Source organism: Panthera leo, chromosome C1, assembly GCF_018350215.1.
Source record: "Panthera leo isolate Ple1 chromosome C1, P.leo_Ple1_pat1.1, whole genome shotgun sequence".
NCBI classification, from domain to species: Eukaryota; Metazoa; Chordata; class Mammalia; order Carnivora; family Felidae; genus Panthera; species Panthera leo.
This window is the reverse complement of record NC_056686.1, coordinates 138,881,756-138,904,709: the sequence shown is the minus strand read 5'-3', so window position 1 is coordinate 138,904,709 and position 22,954 is coordinate 138,881,756. Positions and strand designations below refer to the sequence as shown.

At 43.4% G+C, this 22,954-nt stretch overlaps 1 protein-coding gene across 5 annotated transcripts in view; it reads right to left on the bottom strand.

Moving 5' to 3' along the window:
* Positions 1-22,954, bottom strand: part of KIF5C (kinesin family member 5C) — a 161,812-nt gene that overhangs the window by 78,791 nt on the left and 60,067 nt on the right. For 3 of the 5 annotated variants that reach the window (XM_042948745.1, XM_042948746.1, XM_042948747.1), the window contains exons 3-10: positions 22,525-22,598; positions 15,628-15,732; positions 11,191-11,239; positions 10,861-10,916; positions 10,073-10,160; positions 5,107-5,231; positions 2,388-2,492; positions 1,868-2,016 (exon numbers count right to left, since the gene is read on the bottom strand). In XM_042948745.1, the coding sequence (XP_042804679.1) occupies positions 1,868-2,016; positions 2,388-2,492; positions 5,107-5,231; positions 10,073-10,160; positions 10,861-10,916; positions 11,191-11,239; positions 15,628-15,732; positions 22,525-22,598 (751 nt within the window). The remainder of the gene's footprint in view (positions 1-1,867; positions 2,017-2,387; positions 2,493-5,106; positions 5,232-10,072; positions 10,161-10,860; positions 10,917-11,190; positions 11,240-15,627; positions 15,733-22,524; positions 22,599-22,954) is intronic. The other 2 variants (XM_042948748.1, XM_042948749.1) reach the window with 1 other exon arrangement.

The following is a 22,954-nucleotide window of genomic DNA, read 5'->3' as shown; positions in this document are numbered from 1 at the left end:
AGCTATCAGCTGATAGCTCAGAGCCTGGAGCGTGCTTCAGATTCTGTGTCTCCCTCTCTCTCTGGCCCTTCCCCACTTGTGCTCTGTCTCTGTCTCTCTCAAAAATAAATAAACATTAAAAAAATTTTTAAAAAGAGGCTGTGTGTCAAACACTACAGTCCCCATCCTATGTCATCCAGTCATTTAGTGGCTATGTGGACTCAGGCACAGCACCTAACAGCTTTGAGTCTAAGCCCCAACGTCATCCTTTGTACACAGGTGAGGTCAGGCCCACCTGATAGATCTGCCACACAGATTTGACATTCCTGGCACATGCCGAGCCCTAAAAAAACTGCCAGCAATAATGACGATGCTGACAATTGCCTCATGAAAATCAGAAGAAAGGATAATCGTTTGGACTTATACCAAGACTCTTCCTATAGACAGCTGCAAATGCCCACTCACAACAGCAACCCTGAGACAGATACCTGTGCTCTAGGACAACGTTGGCTTGCAATGATTCAGATTATTTTTTGCTTTGCAAGTGAGAAACTTTTATTAAAGAGATATTTCCTCCATAAAAGCATTTGGTGCTGGTTTGCTCAAACATGTCTTCAGACAAAAATGTTAAAGCTTAAGATGAAGAGACCAGGAGAGACAGGACAGGCAGGATGATCACCGTGGTAGTCTGTTTCCCACACACTTATACTGGTTTATAAGTATCCCGTGACCCTTGAGAAAAGTAGGCGCTATCCTACTGCAATCCACTGACCTAAGCATTTGAATAATCAAGGGAGTAATATGAGAAGTAAAGGACCCAAATCCAGTTTAAAAGACAGATTAGTTCTACAACACTTTGATGTAATTATTATTTATTTAGATATCCCACAGGTGCCATGACTATGTAATTCTATGTTCTGTTGTGGGATCAGGAAATGACTGGGGTTTAATGCAGTTTAAACAAGTCGTAACAATTTCCCGTGCAGAATGCCCACCCCCATCTGTCCTTTCTCCAGGCATCTTAATCTATGTCTCAGGCGTAACCATACATCACGCTCCCGGGAGGAAGGTAAGGGGAGAGCTCTGTGCATCCATTCAAATAAGGCAGCTAAAGCTCAAAGAGAACTAGTGACTTGTCTGAAGATTGCAAAGCTGTTCAGGATGGAAGGGCACAAGGGCACAAGAAACCACATGTTGAACTGATGCTGAGGGACCACGGCTGAAGGAGGTGGGCCCTGGGCTGTGGGGAGGGCTGGGCAGGAAGGGCAGGAGGGCACGCCCTAACTCACACGTGGGAATGTTGTCTCGGGATTAGCATGCTGCCCTGCTGCCCAACTGTTAGTTCTCAGAGATCCAGGGATTCTATTTGGACATTTTTGAAGGCAGGAAGATAGCAGCCACCTTCCTACTCCCAGGGTTAGTATGAGGATTTCTTTAGTCCCTTTTTATATTGATGCAACTACTCTACAGTCATCCAAGTTTCTGGTTCTATTAACTCCGCGGTGGATCCCAAATACTGGAGTTAAAGGTAGTTATCAGTCTGGAGCTGTATACACTTAAAATCCTGTGAACCTGTGAGACTTAATTCCATACAGAACAAAAGCAGCGCCCCACTGAATTACGAGCAATCGCATCTATAACAAGTCTGAGCATTTTCTTAAGTATCATAGCCCTGACTGGCTATATTTCTGCCCAGTTTTTTAACACATAGCTATTCTTTGGTCTCAATGAATGACGCCTCAAGTTTACAGGCTTTACCTGCTAGGTGCCATTTAGTAATAGGCTGCTCGCCCCCTCACACTACTTCCTCGCCGACACTAGCCCCTCACCACTCATTCCCGACACCTAAGACCCAGCTCAGAGCCTGGGAATGAGAGACCACACCCACCTTTGCCCAAACATCAGTGTTGACTTGGTCTCAGCCTCATTGAAGACAGAAGGAGAGCAGCAAATAACGATGGTGGTTCTACAGTTCCCACCCAGAGAGTCCTGAAGAATTCGAGTCATCTTGCTGTCCCGATATGGTACGTGTGTTTTCTATTCAGGAAAAGAAAAAGTATTGGCTATCATAGCCATTGTCCATTCAGAGAAAAAACATAAGCAAGCTGGTGTTGGAGACACCGGGCTTAGGAATATGTGTGAAATAAGAATTTGTTGCCCGGTCTTTGGATTCGGCCAAAGTTTAGAGTGCCCATTCTGAGACCTGGTAATAGGAAATTAGCAGCACCATTCATACATTTTAATGGACTAGATCTCCCAGCAGGCAGGGTGTGTACAGCCAGGATTCCCTCTGTCTTTTTTCCAAAGAAAAATAAACGAATCTCTGGGGTATGCGGCAAAGAGAATACACAGACCCAAAAAGCGGCTTCTCATAATTTCATTTCATAGATGGGGACAGGATCACTTACTGTCCCTTCTGCCAAGGCAGAGATCACGTTTCCAAGAGCAGACAAAGATTTATTGATATTTTTAGCTTCGTCGAGAACAGCTCCCTCGGCACCAGTCTTGCTGACCTACCAGAGAGAAGAGAAAGCAGTGAGCTGCACAGGACAGCAAAAGCACAGAGTAGAAAATTCCAATTCGCAGGAGGGCACAGGGCTGGGGGTTGAGGGAGGTGGATGTGAATCCTCCTGGAGTGCAAGAAAAAATAAAAGTGAGTAAGAATCACGTTGATCAAACCTTCCCTTGTGCCTGAGGCTAGGGATTTGTTCTCTCTCATCATTTTCCTCTCAATTAGGTTTTAGGAGAATGGCTGACGCGCCTCAAGGGGTGGAGCTGGATGCATCCCAGGGGGACATCCATCCAGGGGAACCAGGCTCCCTGTGCTGTCACAGAGCCAAGGCCCTGCAAGCCTGAGCCACAGCCTCCACGCCAAAGGGAGCCCAGGGCAACTCCTGAAGCGAAAGCACCCTGGCCATGAGGAATGGACATATTGGGGAAGTGTAAATTATGAGCTCCAACTTCAGGCAAGGGATAAGAGGTGGCAAGAGTTGTCCAGACTCTGTTCCCTCCCTTGCTTACTCCTATAGCAAGGAAAAAGGGAACACTCATCCAAAAGGAAAGCTACCTAGGGGCATCAAAGTCAAGAAAATGTCTATTGCGTTGTGGAATTGTCTTTTCCCCTCTGCAGCCAGAGGGACCACTCGCAGCTCCTCCCCTGCTGTGTTATTACTGACAATCTCATCCTGACTGCATCTGCTCTAGGTAGAGAGCAGTGTAGAAGATGCTAGGGAAACAGGGAACACAACGTGATCCGTGGCTCTGCTGACTGGACAAACCATGTGGGATGGGCAGCTGCTCTCTGAAGAAAGGAAAGCAGGGAAACGATTTTACACGGCACAAAGACTGATTTCAATTACGAGTAAAGGAGAAATCCTAATGATAGGAATGAGTGCACGTCTAGGGGGAGGTGTTTTCAAATACAATAGACGTTCATCTCTGAGAACTGTGTGTGTAGATACCACTGCTGACACAGAAATAATGCAGCTGATGGGTCACAAGTAATAACAGCCCATTCACACCGTGTTGTTTAAGGTGCTTTCATATGTGAGCACCTTCACTCCATGAAATGCGCAAGGCAGGTGCAATTGCCTTCCTGTTACAGACAAGGAAGATTTGCACTCCAGAGATGTCAAACTGCCAGCCCAAGGGAAGAACGCATTTAGGGGAGTTGGGGCTTACAGCCCAGAGTTCATGCTAGTAGATCACACTGACACATTCATGTGGACACTTCTAGGGCAAAGGAAAACCGATGTGAGCAAAAGGAAAAATGTGCAGGACCATGACTTTAAAATGTCCCACCAGTATCCGACACTGCAGGGGACAGGCCTCCACACTGAACTGCCATTAGGCTTTTCCAGCTGCAGTTAGGCCCTGGACACTCACCTCTGTGCTCTGAAGGGAAAGAGGGAAGAGCAAAGGGGCCAATGGGCTCTCTCTCCAGACCAGCAAAGCGTGGTCTGGTTGCTAACGGTTAGTCTAGAACTGAGTGATGCTGCTCTGTATTCCCATTCTGGTGCGTGTCTGTTTAATTAAAGTTACAAGCCCATACCAGTAAAATTTTGGGTTCCCAACCAGAAAGTTTTCCAGGAACATCCAGATGACATTCCACTCACAGCTTTACACATGCACACAGGAGAACATTTCATGTAGCCATTACTTACATGGACATTAGTGGCCATAGCTTGGCAGATAGCAGCTCACTGGTGGGGTGCAGTAATTGGGAATCAACTAGGCAGTTCAGGAGATGGACCAAGCTTTAGGGCTGGCCCTGATGGGGACAGTCAGCATGAGATCATCAGTGATGGAGTGCGCATGGTATTGTGCACAGGGACTGGCTCTGTGATGTCACCCAAGGGGAGCAGCGTCCCAGCCAGGGTGTAGCAGCAGGAGCCTCTGGTAATGCCATGGAAGTGAGGCTGGGCGAGGCAGGCGGGAGGCCGGGCAGGGGCAGGTAGGAGGCTCTATGGAGCCTATCTGGTCTAGAGCATGGCCTCAGCCAGTGCCTCAGAGAGCATGGGACAGAGGCCAAAAGAAAGCCTTGATAAAACCAGAGGTGCAGGGCTTTGGGCCACAACCCTGGCTCCAGGAAGTGACTGGAGCCTGAAGGAAGTGAGGCTGCCCAGGTAAGGCCCCATCAGACCACACCTATTGCAGAGAGAAGCAGGGAATGCAGGAAGAGCCCCGGGTTCCAGATCTTCTATCAGCAAACAAACCTACAAAGGCAGGACTGCCACAGTCCAACGGCAAACCAGTTTCCGGCCTGTTTGAGTCTGGCACAACATGGGGATCTTCCCTTTCCTCAGAAGGTCATGTCCCTTCCTCATTTGCAAGGCTGCCTTTGCCAGGCAAGTGCACACTGACACTTGCCTACCGTCCTCACTGGGGCCTATTCAGCACACACCCGAACTGGCACTCACAGCACTTCCTGTGACGTGAATGGGGGACTTCAGGACCAGAAATGAGAGGGCAGGAAAATGAAGGTTAGACTTCATACCATCTTGGCACAACAGAAACTTTAAAAGCTCTTTGAAACCCGGGGACAGAAAAGATATAAGAAGTGTACCACTGCACACTGAAGCAGATAACAGGGAAAATTATAGATAATACAAATAAGGAACCAATTACCTTTTCGCTCCCGGCCAAATCAACTAGATACAGCTTCCCACTGAGCTTTTTTTCGGTCTCTACATTCTCTTGTTTAATATTGATCAGGAAGATACTGTGACTTCTCGAGCTGTGTTCATTCATATCTGAAAAGGAAAATAGTTTACTGCTCTGCAAAGAACAGGAAGTTTAGGTAGCAAGTTGCTCATCTAAAAAGCACAACAAATCATGCTTAATAGCTCCATTTTTTAAAGTAAGTCCAGCCAATTCTCTAAAAAAAAAAAATTAAGTTTATTTACTTATTTTGAGAGAGAGAGAAGGAGGCAGGGAGGGGCAATGAGAGAGAGAGAATCCCAAGCAGGCTCTGCGCTGTCCGCACAGAGCCCGACATAGGGCTTGAACTCACAAATCATGAGATCATGACCTGAGCCAAAATCAAGAGTCAGACGCTTAACTGACTGAGCCACCCAGGTGCCCAAGTACAGTCAATTTTTAAACATATCTAAAACCAGTTTCTTTAAAAAAAAAAAAAAAAAAAAAACACCAAGAACAATGCTTGTTTTAGAAATGAAAGATTTAAAATAACTTCACACAGCTAAGAAATTAAGAATCCTAGTCAGTGATCCAAGATAACAGATTCTCTAGCTTTGTCTGAAGCACCCCCTCCCATGTTCCAACATCTTGCTCCAGCCTGAGCCTTGGCAGCAAAGAGCTCACACCTCCCTCTCCCCTCACCTTAAGTCCCTCACCCTTTATCATTGTGGTTAGTGTTGGAAGTATTCTATCTTTGTCATGTGTGTAAGCTTTGCTTATCAGTACTATCACAAGCTTTCTTAAGGAGGGATTATGATCTTAAGGTTTAAGACTTCTTTTTTTAGTACAGTTCTATAACCCATGCTCGGTGCATAGCATTTCTATATACTAACAATAAACAATCTGAAAAGAAAACAATTCTATTTAAAGTATCAGATTAAATATGCTTCATTAGTGCCAAACACTAGAAATAGAAATGTTTTTGGACCCTGGATAGGAGGAGTCTCCTATCCGATATGTAGAGAACAACAAGAATGTGGACAATGATTGGTTCCAACTAGAGTCCAACAAGGAAGGGACTCGGTGTTTTGGAAAATGCTGGTACACCCATGACCTCCATGAGTCTGACATCCAGTCTGACATTCCTATCACATATGCCACTGCCACTCCAGAAATTATAGTCCTTGAATTTGATGGAAAAACAGCAGAGATGCTGTTTCCCCAAGACCAGGGCTTGGGGAAACCAAAAGGTAATATCTATCTCTTCCCTTCTCCAGGAAGAATAGGAGGTGCTGATAGTCCTTTTGGTTTCTGGAGATAACGCATGAATAAAAGCTGCTTCCTCTGGCAGCAACAAAACAAAACAAAACAAAACTTTCTAGAATATATGGGAAAAAACTAAAGATTCCACCAAAAAATAAGTCAAAACTGATAAATGAATTTGGCAAAGTTGCAAGATACAAAAATAATATGCAAAAATCAGTCACATTTCTATATATTAACAATAAACAATCTGAAAAGAAAATCATTCTATTTAAAGTATCAACAAAAAGAGTAAGGTACTTAGGAGTAAACTTAACCAAGGAAGTAAAAGACTGTATACTAAACACTACACAATGAGGGGCAGCTGCATGGCTCAGTCGGTAGAATATGCAACTCTTGGTCATGGGGTTATAAGTTTGAGCCCGGTGTTGGGTGTAGACAGTACTTAAAGAAATAAAACCTTTTTTTAAAAATTAAAAACAAAACTACAAAATGTAAGAAGACACAAATAAATGGGTTGGAAGGCTTCACATAGTGAAGATGTCAATACTACCAAAACCAGTCTAAAGATTTAATATAATCTGTATCAAGATCCTCGTTGTGTTTTTTACAGAAATAGAACAGTCCATCCTAAAATTCATATGGAATTTCAAGGAACCCCAAATAGCCAAAACAATCTTGAAAAAGAACAAAACTGGAGTTCTCACACTTACTGATTTCAAACTTACTACAAAGCTACAGTAATCAAACAGTGTGGTACTGGTACAAAGGCAAACCTATAGACAGATGAAAGACAGCCCAGAAATAAACCCTCACATAAAATGGTCAGAAGAATTTTCAACAAGAGTGTCGAGATCACATGCAAAAAAATGAAGTTGGACTCTTACCTAGTCCATATATTAACATAAAAAGGATCAAAAACCTACATGTAAAAGCTAAAATTATAAACCCTTAGAAGAAAACATAAGGGAAATATTTCATAACACTGAGTTTACCAATGATTTCTTGGCAATAACACCAAAACCTTAAGCAACAACAAGAAAAATAGATAAATTGCACTTTATCAAAATTAAACTTTTATTCATGAAAGGAAGTATTGACAGAATGAAAAGGCAACCCACAGAATGAGAGACAAGATTTGCAAATCACATATCTGATAAAGAATTTAGATCAAGAATAAGATAAGAGCTCCTATAAATCAACAACAAGAAAACAACCTAATTATAAAATGAGCAAAGGACCTAAACAGACATTTCCTCAAAGACAATGTACAAATGGCCAATAAACACATGAAAAATGCCAACCATCACTAAACATTAGTGAAATGCAAATCAAACCACAGTGACCTCACACATCACACCTATTAGCATGGTTACTGAAAACAAAAATAGCAGCGCCTGGATGACTCAGTCAGTTAAGTGTCCAACTCTTGATCTCAGTTCAGGTCATGATCCCAGAGTTGTAGAATCCAGCCCCGCATTGGGCTCCATGCTGATGGTGGAGACTGCTTAAGATTCTCTCTCTCTCTCTCTCTCTCTCTCTCTCTCTCTCTCTCCCTCCCTCCCTCTGCCCCTCTCCTCATCTCACTCTAAAATAAATACATACATACAAACATAAATACATCAATAACCTTTAAAAGAAACAAAAATAGAAAGTAAGAAGTAATGGCAAGGATGTGGAGAAATTAAAACTTGCGTGCTCTTGTTGGTAGGAATGTAAAATGGTGCAGCTGCATGGAAAATAGTATGGCAGTTCCTTAAAAACTTCAAAGTACAATTAACATATGATCCAGCAATTCCAGTTCTGGGTATATGCCCAGAAGAACTGAAAGCAGACACTTGAACAGATATTTATACAGCCATGTTCATAGCAGTATTATTCACAACAGCCAGAAGGTGGAAGCAACACAGGGTCTACACGTCTAACTATGGATGAATGAATAAACAAAATGCAGTATACATGTACAACAGAATATTAGCATTTCAAAAAGAAAGGAAATTCTGACATACGCTACCTATTGGATGGACCTTGCAGACGTTATGCTACGTGAAACAAGTCACAGGAGGACCTATGTTACTTCACTTATGTGAGGCAGCTAGAGCGGTCGAATCCATTGAGACACAAAGTAGTGTAGTGGTTTCCAGGAGTTGGGAAGAGGAAGTGTGGGGAGTTATTGTTCGATGGGCATGGGGTTTAACTTTGGGATGATTAAATTCTGGAAATGGATAGTGGTGATAGTTGTACAACATTGTGAATGGACGTAAGGCTACTGAATTGTACCCATAAAAACGGTTAAAATGGTAAGTTTAATGTTATGCATATCTTACCAAAATCATTTAAAAACCAGCTTACCAGAATGATAAGAAAACTAGTAATGTTCTAGACCAACAGTTCGGGACCAAGGGGCCAAGATGGGTTGTCAAGTATGTCCTGAATAACTCATGACTAACAACAGCTGAAGAAATCAAGTAAATAATTTATCTATAAATGAGAGATACTATTATGATAAGAATATCAGGCTTACATTCTTTCAAGTATATGTGTAAGCAGAAGAGAAATAAGTAGAATTTAACCTACACTGTATACATGTCTAGGCTCACCTATGAAATCTGCCACATATGTAATTATCGTCTGATAGTCGGGTAAAGAACAGATTGAGAATTACAGTTCTGGGTGACAGAATCATAGAGCCTTGGATGGAAGAGACTTAAAGAGGCTTGACCAGTCACCAACCAATGCCTTAATCTCTTGTATACGTCACAGGGAACTCCTTGCCCCTCTAGGCAGCAGGCTTAACTTGGGGCAGCTATCAGGATCAGAGAGTTCTTGTGGTTGGTCAAAACCTGCCCCCCTGTAGCTTCCACAACCCTGGGTGGTCCACCATTTGGATCATACAAAGCACACTGAGTTTCTTAATGACAGCAACTTGAACATGTTGAGAAATATTACATCGTCCATATGTCCTCCTCAGAGTTTTTTCTTTCTTCCGAGCTAGGAATCCCTAGTTCTCTCAGCTCCTCTTCATCTGAACTCACTCTGGTTTGTCCACATCCCTCTGAATAAGACAGACAGCCACCATCTTTTCATGGAGCCTCTGCTGCTCTAACAACTTATGACGACTTCCCCAAGGTGCATGCAAATGCCGAGGAAGGCAATGCAAGAAAAACAAGCTGACCTGAACATGCCTGTGATTAACACAGCCTAGAAAAGTTTTCAATAACGCTCCCTGCTCTTTCTGAGCTCCTCCTGGCTTTCCTTTTCCCTTTTTACACAGGGCAGAAATCTAGTGTGGTTTCTTTCCACACATATGACTGGCCATATAAAATTTGTTCATTTGTAATTTTTTTTAACCTGAACAACAACATGGTTGAAATACATTTAGAAGCTGACTTTTAATCCCCTTGTCTCGGTGGGTTGCTTGTTTTCCCCAGGGTCCAGACAAAGGGTGCTGCCAGGGCCCAGAGAACCTCACCTGCTATTTCCCAGAGTTCCCTGCACAGCAGAAGGCACTGCTTCCCACGATGTGCCTAGATGCACTCAGACTGCACACACCTGTCTGCATCCAAGCCACTGCTTTACAACTGCCTTCCCCTGAATTATTTCCTTTGGACCTCATAACCCAGCCATCCTGGCGGGTGGGCAGATACTTGTACCCTGACTCACAGGGGAGGGAACAGGACACCAAGCTTACTTGTTACAGCCACGTGTCGGTTTGCTTTGCCTTCATCTATCACATCCATGACTTCCTCGGGGCTTGACACAAAGCGCTCGGTGCACCCCTGCAAAAGAGTTGTTTCAGGTTCACCATTAAAGGACCAGAAAACACCAGTATTTTAAGACAGCTAAACATTTTCCCATTTTTCTCCTAGAGGTGCAGATTAAGAGAAAGGCTCCAGTGTTGATCCCACCATTTTTTCTCCTGCTTCTGGCTTGAATTCTACATGAAAAAGAAGTCTGAGCAAACCTTGGGAAACCCAGAAGTAAACCATAAAAGAAATGCCAGATTTTCCTAGATTTTTAAATACCTGTTCTTACTCAACAGCATGAGTTTCTGTTTCTGAGAAACAGAATAAAGAAAACCAGTGACAGAAAAAGAAATGGATGAAATTTTGCTTTGCCTTCCATTCTAGTCCCCAACTTTAATTAGACACATTCTAGACATAATGCTCTGCTGGGCTTCCCCTAACTACAAAGTATAAGCAATTATCCTCCATATAAAAGCCTCTTCACATGTGAATAATAAATATTTGTTCACTTCTCCAATTCTTACCTTATGTGATTAGACATCTGTGGTATATTTACAGAGATACAACTGGAGAAATTAAATGTCTATTTTTTTTACCAGATGAATATTAAATGTAAGGAACATGATGAAATACCTCCATACACTTTATAGGTAACGTTGTGAGCATATTACATAATAATTATGATGACAGTGACCGGAGACAAGTCAATTGCATCATCAAGTTTTCCTCATACCTTTACATACGGGACTCTGTTTTTGTCTTCATGAACAGCCAAGTTCGTCTTGGATACTACAGAGATAATAATGATGGCATGCAGAGGAGAGAAGAAAAGTTAAAGACTCAGTATTGGAGGATAAAGAGAAATTGTTACCGAAGACAGGCAAATCTCATGTCTTTGCCATACACAAGTTTAAGCCTTGGCTGAGAACAAGCAGATAGTGTAAAGACAATAAAAGATCTCTGTATTTTCATTAGTTCCTTAAGCAGAAGTGTTGTGAATCCTTTCAGCCTCCCTGGACCTTAGTTACAGAGCAAATAGAGGACAAGCATTCAGGTTACTCACCATCCAGTAAGTCCCTGATTTTGTCCAAGTAGATCTCAAAATAGGAAACCTAGTTAAAAACAAATGGAGTTTGAAACAGAAATGCCACACTGTATTTAAAAACTATCACTATTAAAACTCATAGAAGGTCTTTGTCATGTACGGCTAAGAAGAGCAAGAAGAGGGGCCACAAAGTGAAGAGTTGGCCGACTCTCCGGGCTCTCCAGCCTCCTGACGCGTCAGCCTGCTCTGCGGGCCGCTGCCCAGTGCGGCCACTCTCCGTGCTTGACGGCCTCTGTGGTCTTGACTCAGGTGCTCCTTACATTGTGTGCTGGGCATCCACTCACAGAACGACTCTCCTTTTCACCCTATGTGAGCACCAAGCAAACTTCTAGGTAGGACAACAGTTGCAACAGAAACGTCCTTCACGAGCAATTGTCAAAAATCAGTAGGCCTCTCCTCATGTGTGACACTGACACCCTCACCAGACTGGGATGAAACACTCACATGAAGAAGTAGGGACTGGAATAAGGGCACTTTGCTTGGAACTACAAGAGCTCAAAGGGAACAGGGAAAGAGAGCTGCTGATGGTGGCCAGCTTTGGGGAGTCCAGGAAAGGTCCGAACAAAATGTGATTTAAGAAAGACAGACTAGCCTGCGAGAGGGAAAGGAAGCCTTCCCATCAATTATTCTCAAATGCCAGCCCAGAACCACCTGCATCAGCATGATCCATAGCCTTTGTTTAAATTGCAGAATCATGAACCCTATTGTAGTCCTCCTGAATCAGAATCTCCAGGAACAGGTCCTACGAATCTGCTTCTAATCCCTGGTTAGTTCTTATGTCAGCTGACATCTGAGAACAGCTTTAACTAGATATGCGATCTTGGGGGTTTAATTCACATGTAACTGAGACGAGAGGCCTCAGTTTTCCCATCTGTCAAATGAAGCCATTTGGACTCGATGATGTTAAAAATTCTGTCTAGGATTCTGCACTTTTTGTCTACACCTGCCTTCTGCATCTCAGATCAACTTTTCTTTCTCTCATGTTTATGGGTTTTCTTGAAACCTAAACAAAAGAATGGATAAACAAGTTGTTAAGGAAGAAAAAACGTGCCAAAATAGTTGTAAAGTTGGAGTGTAACTCTACAGGTAAGACGTCACCCCTGCATCCTAGCTCTGAACCAGTTCTACCTCTGGTTGTGGGAAGTGAAGCTTCCCCAACTCAAGGCTAGTCCTCACCAACTCAGTCCCACTTATTACCTTGTCTGTGTCTCAGCCTGGAGCCTAGTGACTTCCCAGTTTCTCTGAGAGCTGGGGCTTCAAACTCTGGAACCTGTACCTGGCCATCCTCTCCATATTGCCTGTCTCCCTAACAACCTGAGCCTGCCTGATCATCTGTCAAACTCCCCAGTCACCAAGCCTCGCACATCACAGACACACCTAGTTGACCTTGGAAAGAATCACTGCTCCTGAAACTTCTTCCTGTGGCTGGAATCCTAGGGTTTGTTTGGCCTCTAATCTTATACATCTCTCATTCAGCCTCCCTGTGGCCAACTCAACCCTGGTTCCAACCCATTCTATTGCATTTCAAGACTGCCTGGCTTTCATTAAGACTTCTGCATCTTTGAGGGGCACCTGGGTGGCTCAGTCGGTTAAGTGTCTGACTTTGGCTCATGGTCTCGTGGTCTGTGAGTTCAAGCTCCACATCGGGCTTTCTGCTGACAGCTCAGAGCCTGGAGCCTGCTTCAAATTCCGTGTCACCCTCTCTCTGCCCCTCCCTTGCTTGCACTCTGTCTCTGTCTCTCTCTCTCAAAAATAAATAAACATTAAAGAAGATTTAAAAAAAAAAGACTTCTGTATCTTTGAGATGTACACATGTATCCTTATTTCCATAGATTACAGAGAAATTACACTAAAAAGCAGTCATAAATTACATGTCAACAAATATGGCAATTAAAATCCTGTTCACATTTAATATCTTCTTTTACCACAGAAGATACTGGTGCTTGAGTAGGGTGAGGGGGAGTGATTTTGTTATTTTTGTCATTGCAAATGCTTTCTGAGACCAGGTGGAAGAAAAATAAATATGCAATTGTTTTGCATTAAGAAATTGCATGTTCAGAAATAATGTTTAAAACCTCTATGGGGCTCACTTTAAGGAACAGATTTTCAATAGTGTTTTAATCAAGCCTCTTTTTCTTGATTAAGCCTGTCACTGCTCAGTTCAAATATGGAACAATCGCTAGCCTTCCCACTTATAATTATGATGTATGAAATAAGTGAGCATAACTACAAATGCAGAACAGAAAGCCAGACTGTAAAATTCAGCCCTGGAGACTTGGGTGTTGTTTCTTCTCTCCTGCTTCATGCTGGGGCTGTTTTTATCTTAATAAGATTCACACTATTTTGAGGGCAGTAATTGGTTTAACATCTTACTCTGGGATTATCCCATAAGAACCCTACAGTAGTTTAAGGTATTTAAATGCAAACAGCCTTAAAGATGTACTAAGCTCCTAAATCTTGATCCCATCAAAGCAACAGGCTTCTGTATCCTTAGATATAAAGAACCCTGGCAAAGAGGAGAAACCAGCATTAGCCAATAAAGGGAGCAAAAAGATTTATAAAGTAAAAAGACTTGCCAGATCTAATTTATAATGGGGCAAACAGTTGTTGCCTTGTTTTTATATAATTTAGGAAAGGCACATAGCAGAAATAAGTAAGGTGGAAGTTTAACATAATGGAAAGGTGTTGCACTTGGGATTGGTGAGATCAAGAGTCTAATAACCTGATCTGTAACTGCTGCCAATAACCTGATATGTAACTATGGCCAGCCAGTGCTGTCTTTAAACTTCAGTTTCTTCATCTCTAAAATGATGGGCCTAGGGGTGCCTGGGTGGCTCCGTTGGTTAAGCGTCCGACTTCAGCTCAGGTCATGATCTCGCAGTCCGTGAGTTCAAGCCCTGCGTCGGGCTCTGTGCTGACAGCTCAGAGCCCGGAGCCTGTTTCAGATTCTGTGTTTCCCTCTCTCTCTGACCCTCCCCCGTTCATGCTCTGTCTCTCTCTGTCTCAAAAATAAATAAACGTTAAAAAAATTTTTTTAAATGATGGGCCTAGTGCACTAACCCAGCCTTAAAGAATGGTCAGCCTCTTGGCTCATGTCCTCAGCACCAAGTCTTCTTAGAACTGCCTGTGTCTCTTCCTCACCCCCTGTCCACACCATCCCCAGTCGCCATGGCAGGAACTCAGCCAGCCATGTGTATCCTGGACAACACTAATCAGAGCTGGGGGCAAGCCCTGCTGTAGGCTAGGCCAAGGAGCCCACTCCCTGGGGAATTAGGAATCGGGAATAATGGATGTGGAACAGGAGTTACCATGGTCCTTCTCCCCTTACCCATGCACCCCCTGAACAAAGATAAAGCAAGCAGACAGAAATGCAGGGACTGTAACAGGGATAGTGTTTCTTTCGGGGGTGATGAAAATGTTCTGGAATTAGTGATCATAATTGTGTAATTTTTGAAATATAGTAAAAACCATTAAATTGTACACTTAAAAATGAATTTTATGGTGCATGAAATGTATCTCAAGCTTTTTAATTAAAAAAAAAAAATTTTAAAGGAAAAGCAGGGTCTGGATTCTTACTTTTCTACAACCCCCAAGCCACATGCCTTCACATTTTGTACCTTATAACAGTTTTCTCTAGTTGTTTAAACAAGTGGCTTTCAATCTCTTGCGAACAAAGGAGCTCCAACGAATATACCCCTAATACTCAATGTTATGAATTAACAGCTATAGTTAAGAGATTAAAAATCTCTTTCAATTCAAATTTAAGTCAGAGCAGAGGTTCTGGTTTAAAACAAACAAACAAACAAACAAACAAAAAACAGGAAGGATAATACCTTCCCTAATACTTGTCAAAGTGTGCTTCCCAAAACACTATTCTATCATACCCCAAAAGGAGAAAAATATGTCCACAGTCAAATACGCAGGAAAATGTAATATACTACATGTCCCCTTTGTAGAATTATGCTGCATAATAGCATGTTTAACTTGTGATGAATCTAACATTTTTCAACAAAACATTTTTTCCAGCTTATTTGGCCACATAAACCTTTTCCCTGGTAACCCACCTATTAATATGAGGGACCTGGAACATACTTTGGGAAATGCTGTCCTCACCCAATCATAGACACATTCTGGTCACATCTCTAGAAATCTACAGGGTAAATATAGAATTCAAACAACTATCAAGATGATTCCATCCTAAAGAAGGCTTTTACTTTATCTCAATTATTTCCTCAGTATTAACCTGAACCATTAAATAACTATGGCTTTGCCTATGATGGCACATCATCTAAAATACATAAAAATCATCTTTTATGTACACAGAAAAAGAAGAAAGCTAAGAAACATGATTTGGGGCTCAGTTTCTTCTCCTTGGACTTAATCAAGGGCACTTACCTTGATATGAAACTCCAGGTTTTCATCCATGGAATAGATGTGGTCAAAGATGTCGTGCGCGATCCTTGGGATGATCCCCATGAGTTGAGGGTCATGTAGCTTCCCCTAGTGAGTGAAAAAACACAAGCACAGGGAGCTAAAGAGTGCTGGGAAACCTGTCTGAGAGAAGGGACCATATGTGGATGCACGAACAGAACACCGTGGAAGAGGGAACACCCATACACGTATGTCTGCTCCTTTGGAGGGTCCACCTGGCAGGCAAACAGACCGTTAAGTTCATGGAAATAGATCAGCATGCTGCTCTTTTTACCAGCAGTGGGGGGCTTGTTCTATCAAGCCCCAAAAATATTCACTCCTGCTGCCGCTCATGGCAGCAAATGGGTGTATGTGGGTAAGGGTGTGGGTAGAAGGGAGGAGGGCAGGAGGGCGGGAGGAAGACTGAGATTATAGGGTGACTATCACATCCCAAAGGTGGTTTTTGTTTTGAAATTTTTACAAACTGATCAGAAGGTACAAGTCCAAGTTAATCTGCGTTAATAAAACCACCTTGAGAGCTGATAGTTTCTTTTATGTCATCATTGCTCAAAAATTTCTCACCTTATTCTAGAAAAACCTTCAGTATCGCTTCACAAACCAATCAAGAAAAGCCATTTCATCGATTTCTTAAAAATCCATAATTCCCAGCCTGAATTGTTCAAGTAATTTTTGGTTCTTTCCTTTCCTTTTCTTTTCTTCTCTTTTTTTTTGGGGGGGGGTGGGCTGTTTCTAATACTTAAATCCACTTGTAATATATTCTCTTATTCTTTTACCCCCCTTTTTTCTCTGAGAGAGGTCTAGCCCTCTCTTCCCATGGAGCCAGCACCCCTAGGAACCTTCCTCCAACCCTAAGGCGGGGTGTGGGGGTGGGGGTGGGGGGGTTGAGGGATATTTTATCTAAGGGGTAATGGGTTAGATGAGTTCTTCTGTGATTTGAACTATTTTACTAAATCCATGTTTAAGATCCAGATTTGCTGCCTCTGAAAACTTTCAAAAAAGATATGCCGTAGTATTTGAAAGCAATTCCTAAAGAAGAGCTCTAGAAGTATTTACAGCGGCAGCCCTAGCAAGGGCTCCCAGAGAGCCTTCCTTACTCCCACGCTCCAAGTTCTATTCTGTTCCATGTTAAGCCACCTATCAGTGCACAAACACATAGTCTGCAGGTCTAAAGTAATCGTTGGCAACAGTATTCCCAGAGTTTTTCAGACCTTCAGAAAGTTATAAAACTCTGGGAAAAAATCACAAATCTGGGAAGAAAATCACAAAACCCGTCTTACTCTTCAGTCTCCCAGGGACACCAACAGCCTTCAGCAACACGATGACTCATATCCTTGTTCCAAATCTCCCTGCCACCTGGAAGACCTGCTTTGTTTTCCTCAATCAGATCTTCTTTATCCTTCGGGGATTCACCACATAGCTCCTCTTTGACAGGTTGACTTTCAAGCCAATATTTGAGTTACCAAAAGCAAGAAGTCACATGGACCCTGGCACTAACTCCAGGCCACAAAGCGCTCTACATTGTGAATCCTCCTTTGCACACCTGATCCCTAACCTTCCACTCTCTTGAAAGCAAGAGAAAAGCTGACTTTAGATATATCTGTCCTCTGGCAAAGCTCTCTTACCCGGGAAAATGGGTTCTCTCCTGGAATGCCTTCATCTGCTAAGAATCCTATATCATTTGATATCTTTATATTGCTTTTTGTTTGACTGTACAGTCCCTAAAGGCAAGGTGGCCAGCGCATATGTATTTCTTCCCACTTCTTATGATACTTAGTACGGTGTCTACTGCATAGAATTATTGTAGAATACAAATTAAACAGTATACATAAAGTGCTTAGGGACAATAAATGTTAGCATTATATTATTCAGCTCATATTAGGTTCTCATTAAGCAGTCGTTGGGGTTTATTTGACCTGAAGAGTCTGAAAATATATTTCTATCCCGGACCATTAACATATATCTTAGGAAAATAGCCCTGAATGACTGAGACACAGAGTTTCTCAAATGTTGGTAATCTTACTTCTCACAGGCCATCATAAACATCAAACACTGGGCCCTGTATGCTCAGGACTATGAAAATTGCTGGCAGAAATGACCCGGACAGTGAAAGGGGTGCCTGGGTGGCTCAGTAGGTTAAGTGTCTGACTCTTGATTTTGGCTCAGTTTATGATCTCATGGTTCACGGGTTCAAGCCCCATGTGGGGCTCAGCTCTGACAGTGTGAAGCCTGCTTGGGATTCTCTCTCCCTTGCTCTCTGCCCCTTCCCCACTCACACTCCCTAGATAAATAAACAAAAACAAACAAACAAATAATTAAGAAATGACACAAGACAGTGAAAACACAGATCTCTCTCCAGTCAAATGTCAGGATGCCATTGGGTCAATCCACCTCAGAGAGTCTGAGGAGTGTCCCCCCACGCTCCCGCAGAACCCTTCAATAATCCATCATAATCCTTTAGCTTCTCCTCAGTGGTTCACAGACAAAGAAGAACGAGTGATAATTCACAAATCATTTATAAATGACTCCAGTCTGTTTCTCTAGATACTTTCCCTTTCAAAAGGTTTATCTTCCAATTGATTTCTGGCTCACACAAATATTGACATCCCTTTGTTTGCCTTTGTCAGGGTAAGAACCAAGGCAGAACCAGGGATGAGTCTGCGACACTCTCTGTTGCTTCCCTGAAGCCCACACCCAAAAATCACATGAGAGGGAAGGACATGTTAATTTGGAGAAGGCATGATAATACCTCCATTCCCATGGTCACAGAAGTGACACTCAAATCTAGCAAAGGTTTAGGGGCTGGGATGCTTGATCTAGCTCATAGGCCCAGGAGTGGTGACAGCTGAGGCTTTATGTTCAGTACACTGAGCCTGCCAAGACAGTGTGTGTGTGTGTGTGTGTGTGTGTGTGTGTGTGTGTGTGTGTGAGTGTGTGAGAGAGAGAGAGAGAGAGAGATGTAGTGTGTGGGTGTGAGTGGTGTTGAGAGGGTGTTGATGTGTGTGGTGTATGTATATGAGACGGAGGGGTGCTCAATAAAGGTCTTCACTCTTTCTTCAAATAAAATACACAAACACACACACAATAGTCACCTCAGGTGATAAAAGGTGGTAAAAAGCAGAGAGCTATAGAAATTCAGAGAACAGAGAGTCCTTTCCAGCTGTGGTGATATGAGATGGCTTCCCTGAGGGACAGCAAATCTTGAGAGATGGAGATCAGGATGGGCAAGAAGCAGGAAGATGAGATGAGAGGAATGCAACAGAGGCATAGGAACTGAGAAACAATACCCCATTAAGAGAGCCATGACAAGTTCAGTTGGCTGGAGGATCAGGGATGGACTTGAGTAGCAAAGGAATGTCCCACTTCACCATCTTTCTTCTCCCAGAAAACACAAAGAACATTTGTATACTTGTATCCTACATAATCCTCTTCCAAAACTTCTCCCACTTCTGAACGTGGCCTTCTCGGAACATGTGTGAAAGAAGAAACCAGACCCAGGCCACTGGCCGCAGAACAAGACTCCCTTTGTTCTAGCCCCAGTTGCCTTCTCAACCTCCCAAGCAGGATGGTTTCCTGAAACACTTAAGATGGGAAAGCAGGCGGCCCGTCAGCTCACACGAGCACCAATGCACTCGGACAGGCTCATTAAAAATCACTCGGCTGGCTCAGCTCAGCAGTGGGGTGGCCTGCACCATTCCACGGGCTCCCGGTGCCCTTGTGGGCAGAAGGAAAAACAGCGTGTCTCCATCTGTCTAAATCGGTGCTGAAGAGGGACACAAAGCAAGGCACGGGGCCCAGAGAAGTCCTCCCGGGCAACACACACTGAACGAAGGTCCAGCCCTCCCTTCCCCTGGATAGCCAGCACTGCCAGCAGCCCTCCCTCACCCCAGCCCTAGAAGCACCGGCTGCACCTGCCCTGGGCCCAGTGCACCACGGTGCCCTACCAAGCCTGGCATCAGCACTGTCAAGTGTTTCCTATTTTTACTGAAAATCCGCCTTAAATGCTCCATCTTCAGAAGCTAATCTTTCCAATTTTATGTAGGCTTATCTGTTTGTTCTCCTCAATAGAAAGTAATGGAATCACCACTGGATGTCAGACCAAAAATGAGGGGATTAAAATGAAAAACAGCTTTAAAATGTGACAGCTCTGTCCATTCAGGGAGTTAACATCCCTTTCCAAAAGCCTTTGAAAGATCACAATGTATAATTCCGAATACATAAAATCCTTTCAGATGGTGCAAGCCCTGCAGGGCTTTTTTTTTTTTTTTTTTTTTTTTTTTTTTTTTTTTAATTTAATTGCATTCCAGGGTCCTGGATTTCTTGGTCTCCCACAGTCTCTATGACTTCGGCTCGGGGCTCCTCCTTTCCTCTGTTTTCCTTTAAAGTATCCCCTACCGTCTTTCCAATCTATAATCACCCTACAGAAAGAACTAAACTAAGTGTCTGTGGGGGCAGGGGGATGCTGGGAAAGGGCTCCCATCTGCCCCACCCCGTCCTCCCGTGGACACAAACATGTGATATTCAGAAGTCACAATAAAGAAAAGCAACCCCTTACAATCAACCTGTTAAAACCGACAACGATGAAAAGGCTACAGAACTTAGGCAGCTATGAGAGGAACCTGCACAGAAGCCAGTTCCCTTTAGGGGGCCATGGGTCCCTCTGGGCCCACAGCAGTGCTGCAGGCCTTGTAAGGTTCACACTGTGAGACAGAGGGCTCCAGATGCTCTCATTTAACACAACATCTCCGATTTTGGTTTTAAAGAGCTGGCATACCTCTTTGCCATCTCCTCACACCCACCGATGCCCCCCGCACACAACACAAACTAAGATTTTACTCTGGGGACAGGTCTCTCCTTTGATGGTTTACAATTTAAATTTCTGACATTTAGCAAATATCTTGTATTTCCCAAAGATGAATTCATTCGAAAGCCAAAAAGGTCATTCTTGTAAACATTCCCTATGATTGGGGGGCGGGGGGGGGGGGGGAGTTCTAAATATTGCATTTTTGTTGTTGTTTTATATACCATTTGGTAATTTTCCAAGAACCTGGAGACTGATGGATACCATCATGAGATGTGCTCTCTCTCTCTCTCTCTCTCTCATATGCCTTATGAAGGAGCTATTGTCACAGCTACTGGGAAGGCTGGCACTTAGGAAATCTATAACTGCAACTTTTCTGGTGCCTAGAAGGTCAAGGGTCTGGGGCTCAGCAAGAGAGGCAGGCGAGGGGCTGGCCATGCCCGCGTCTCACTGCAGGAGAACATGAGGTGCAAGAAGACAGGGGGCCAAGGCTCAGGTGTCAGGCGACAGTCCTACTCTGCGCAGAAGCAGTGGCAAATAAACCTGATGCCTCCTTTAATCTCTCCAATCTCTGAACCACTGTCCACTGCAAAATGGGTGAACGTAAGTCAACACCACAGAAAAGAGATCCCCCAGAGTCCGATGCACACTTGAAATCGGTGTGAGCAGAACATCAGAGCCTCAAGGCTTTTTGCCTCGGGCCTTTGAAATCTCCTCTTCAATAGGAATGATTCATAAGCTAAACCGATTCTGCAGCGGCTGGCCAGCCGGCCGGCTCACTCAGAGACATTCCCAGGAGGGTACCGAACATGAAAATCCTAAGCTTGAAGGATCAAGGATTCATCTTACCCTGCTGCTTGTAAGCTGAATTCCCCAAACTTCCTCTGCACAGTTGCTTGTAACAACCACTCTTTTACCTCTCCTCACCTGTCAGGGGAGCCTTTTAAAGAATTATCCGCCCTGAAGGGCTTACAGGAGTCCGTGGCAAAAAGCAGGAACAGAAGACACAAAGGGGGCCAATTTTGTCCGCAGACGTGCCTTGTCTGGAACACAGCCTGGAGCCGCAGACCTCCACCGCCAACAATTTGCACTGGGGTCACACCTTCGAGAGCTCACAGGGCCAGGTGTGTAAGTTAATGACAGAGGATGCTGCACGTACATTCATACTCTCTTGCAGTGTGCAGGGATGGGGCCAGTGTGGACTGGACAGGGCATGAGGGTATCAATTGAACAACTATTTTATGGAACCCCTCCCAGGTGACAGTCGCTGTTTCACACAGTGGAAATGTCAATAAACAGGCAAACAAGACAATGAAGAGCTCTGCTCTAGTGAAGTTTACACTTTATATTAGGTTGAAATTTCATCCAGTGTCATAGAATCTTCATAAGTAATCTCTACACCCCTACACCACACGTGGGGCTCGAACCCACAACCCCAAGATCAAGAGTCCCACACTCCACTGACTGAGCCAGCCATGTGCCCCAGGATCTTCAGAATTTTCAGCCAGATTTAGAAACTTAGAATTATGTGAAATCATCCCATTTTAAACACTGCCTGCAATTTTAAAATATGTACAATAATAATAAATTTTTTAAAATGTAAAACACGCTGTATAGTCCAAATAAAAATATACCTGTGGGCTGAATTTGGTCCACAAGCCAACTTCTTTAAGTCTCTGACATACAGTTCTTCTGAGGAGACTCACCTCCCCAGAGTAGCCCCACTCCTTTAAACACTTAGGGACTTTCGCAACAGACTTTCTCAGTGAGATTAGGGCCACAGGCCCTAGGATACTCACACCACTGTTCAGCTTGTTGCTGATTCTTTTCTAATAGAATTTACTACTTCCATTTTGAGAGAGCTACCAACAGAGGATTTTTTTAAAATTCTGAACTCCTGAGATTTTATTACTCACCATTATTTTAAAACTCCACGGAGACAAAATAAATCGGTCAAATGTGACCAGCCCCTTGGCCATCTGCCTTGCATAACCAAGGGGCCACACGCACCTGAATTTGGCCAGCCACACAGAGGTTGCCATCACAGCATGCTGCAATCTTACCTCCATGGTGTGTGTTTTTCCTGATGAAGTCTGTCCATACGCAAAAATCGTCCCGTTATAACCTTCAAGGACATCTGCAAGCAAGAAAAGAAATTAAAATTAACTCATTACTTTGATCATATGCTAGTGTTGGTTCCATATTTTAAAATTACATTTTCCAAATGGCCCATCTCATTTTTCACACAAACGATGTCTTTCAGCTCCATTTGCATTTTAAGTAGAATTGTGAGATAAAAGCATAAATGAAGGCCTCCACTGCTCCACAAATAAAAAGAAATATACTCACATTCCTACACTACATATTAATGCAAAAGAAGGCAGACACCCTTTCTCCCAGTAACATCAACATTTAGGCAGATTATCGAGCAGTACACTCTCTTTTAGTTGAGAGATACTTGAGTTTTCTTCTCTAAGTTGATCTCCTGAGATC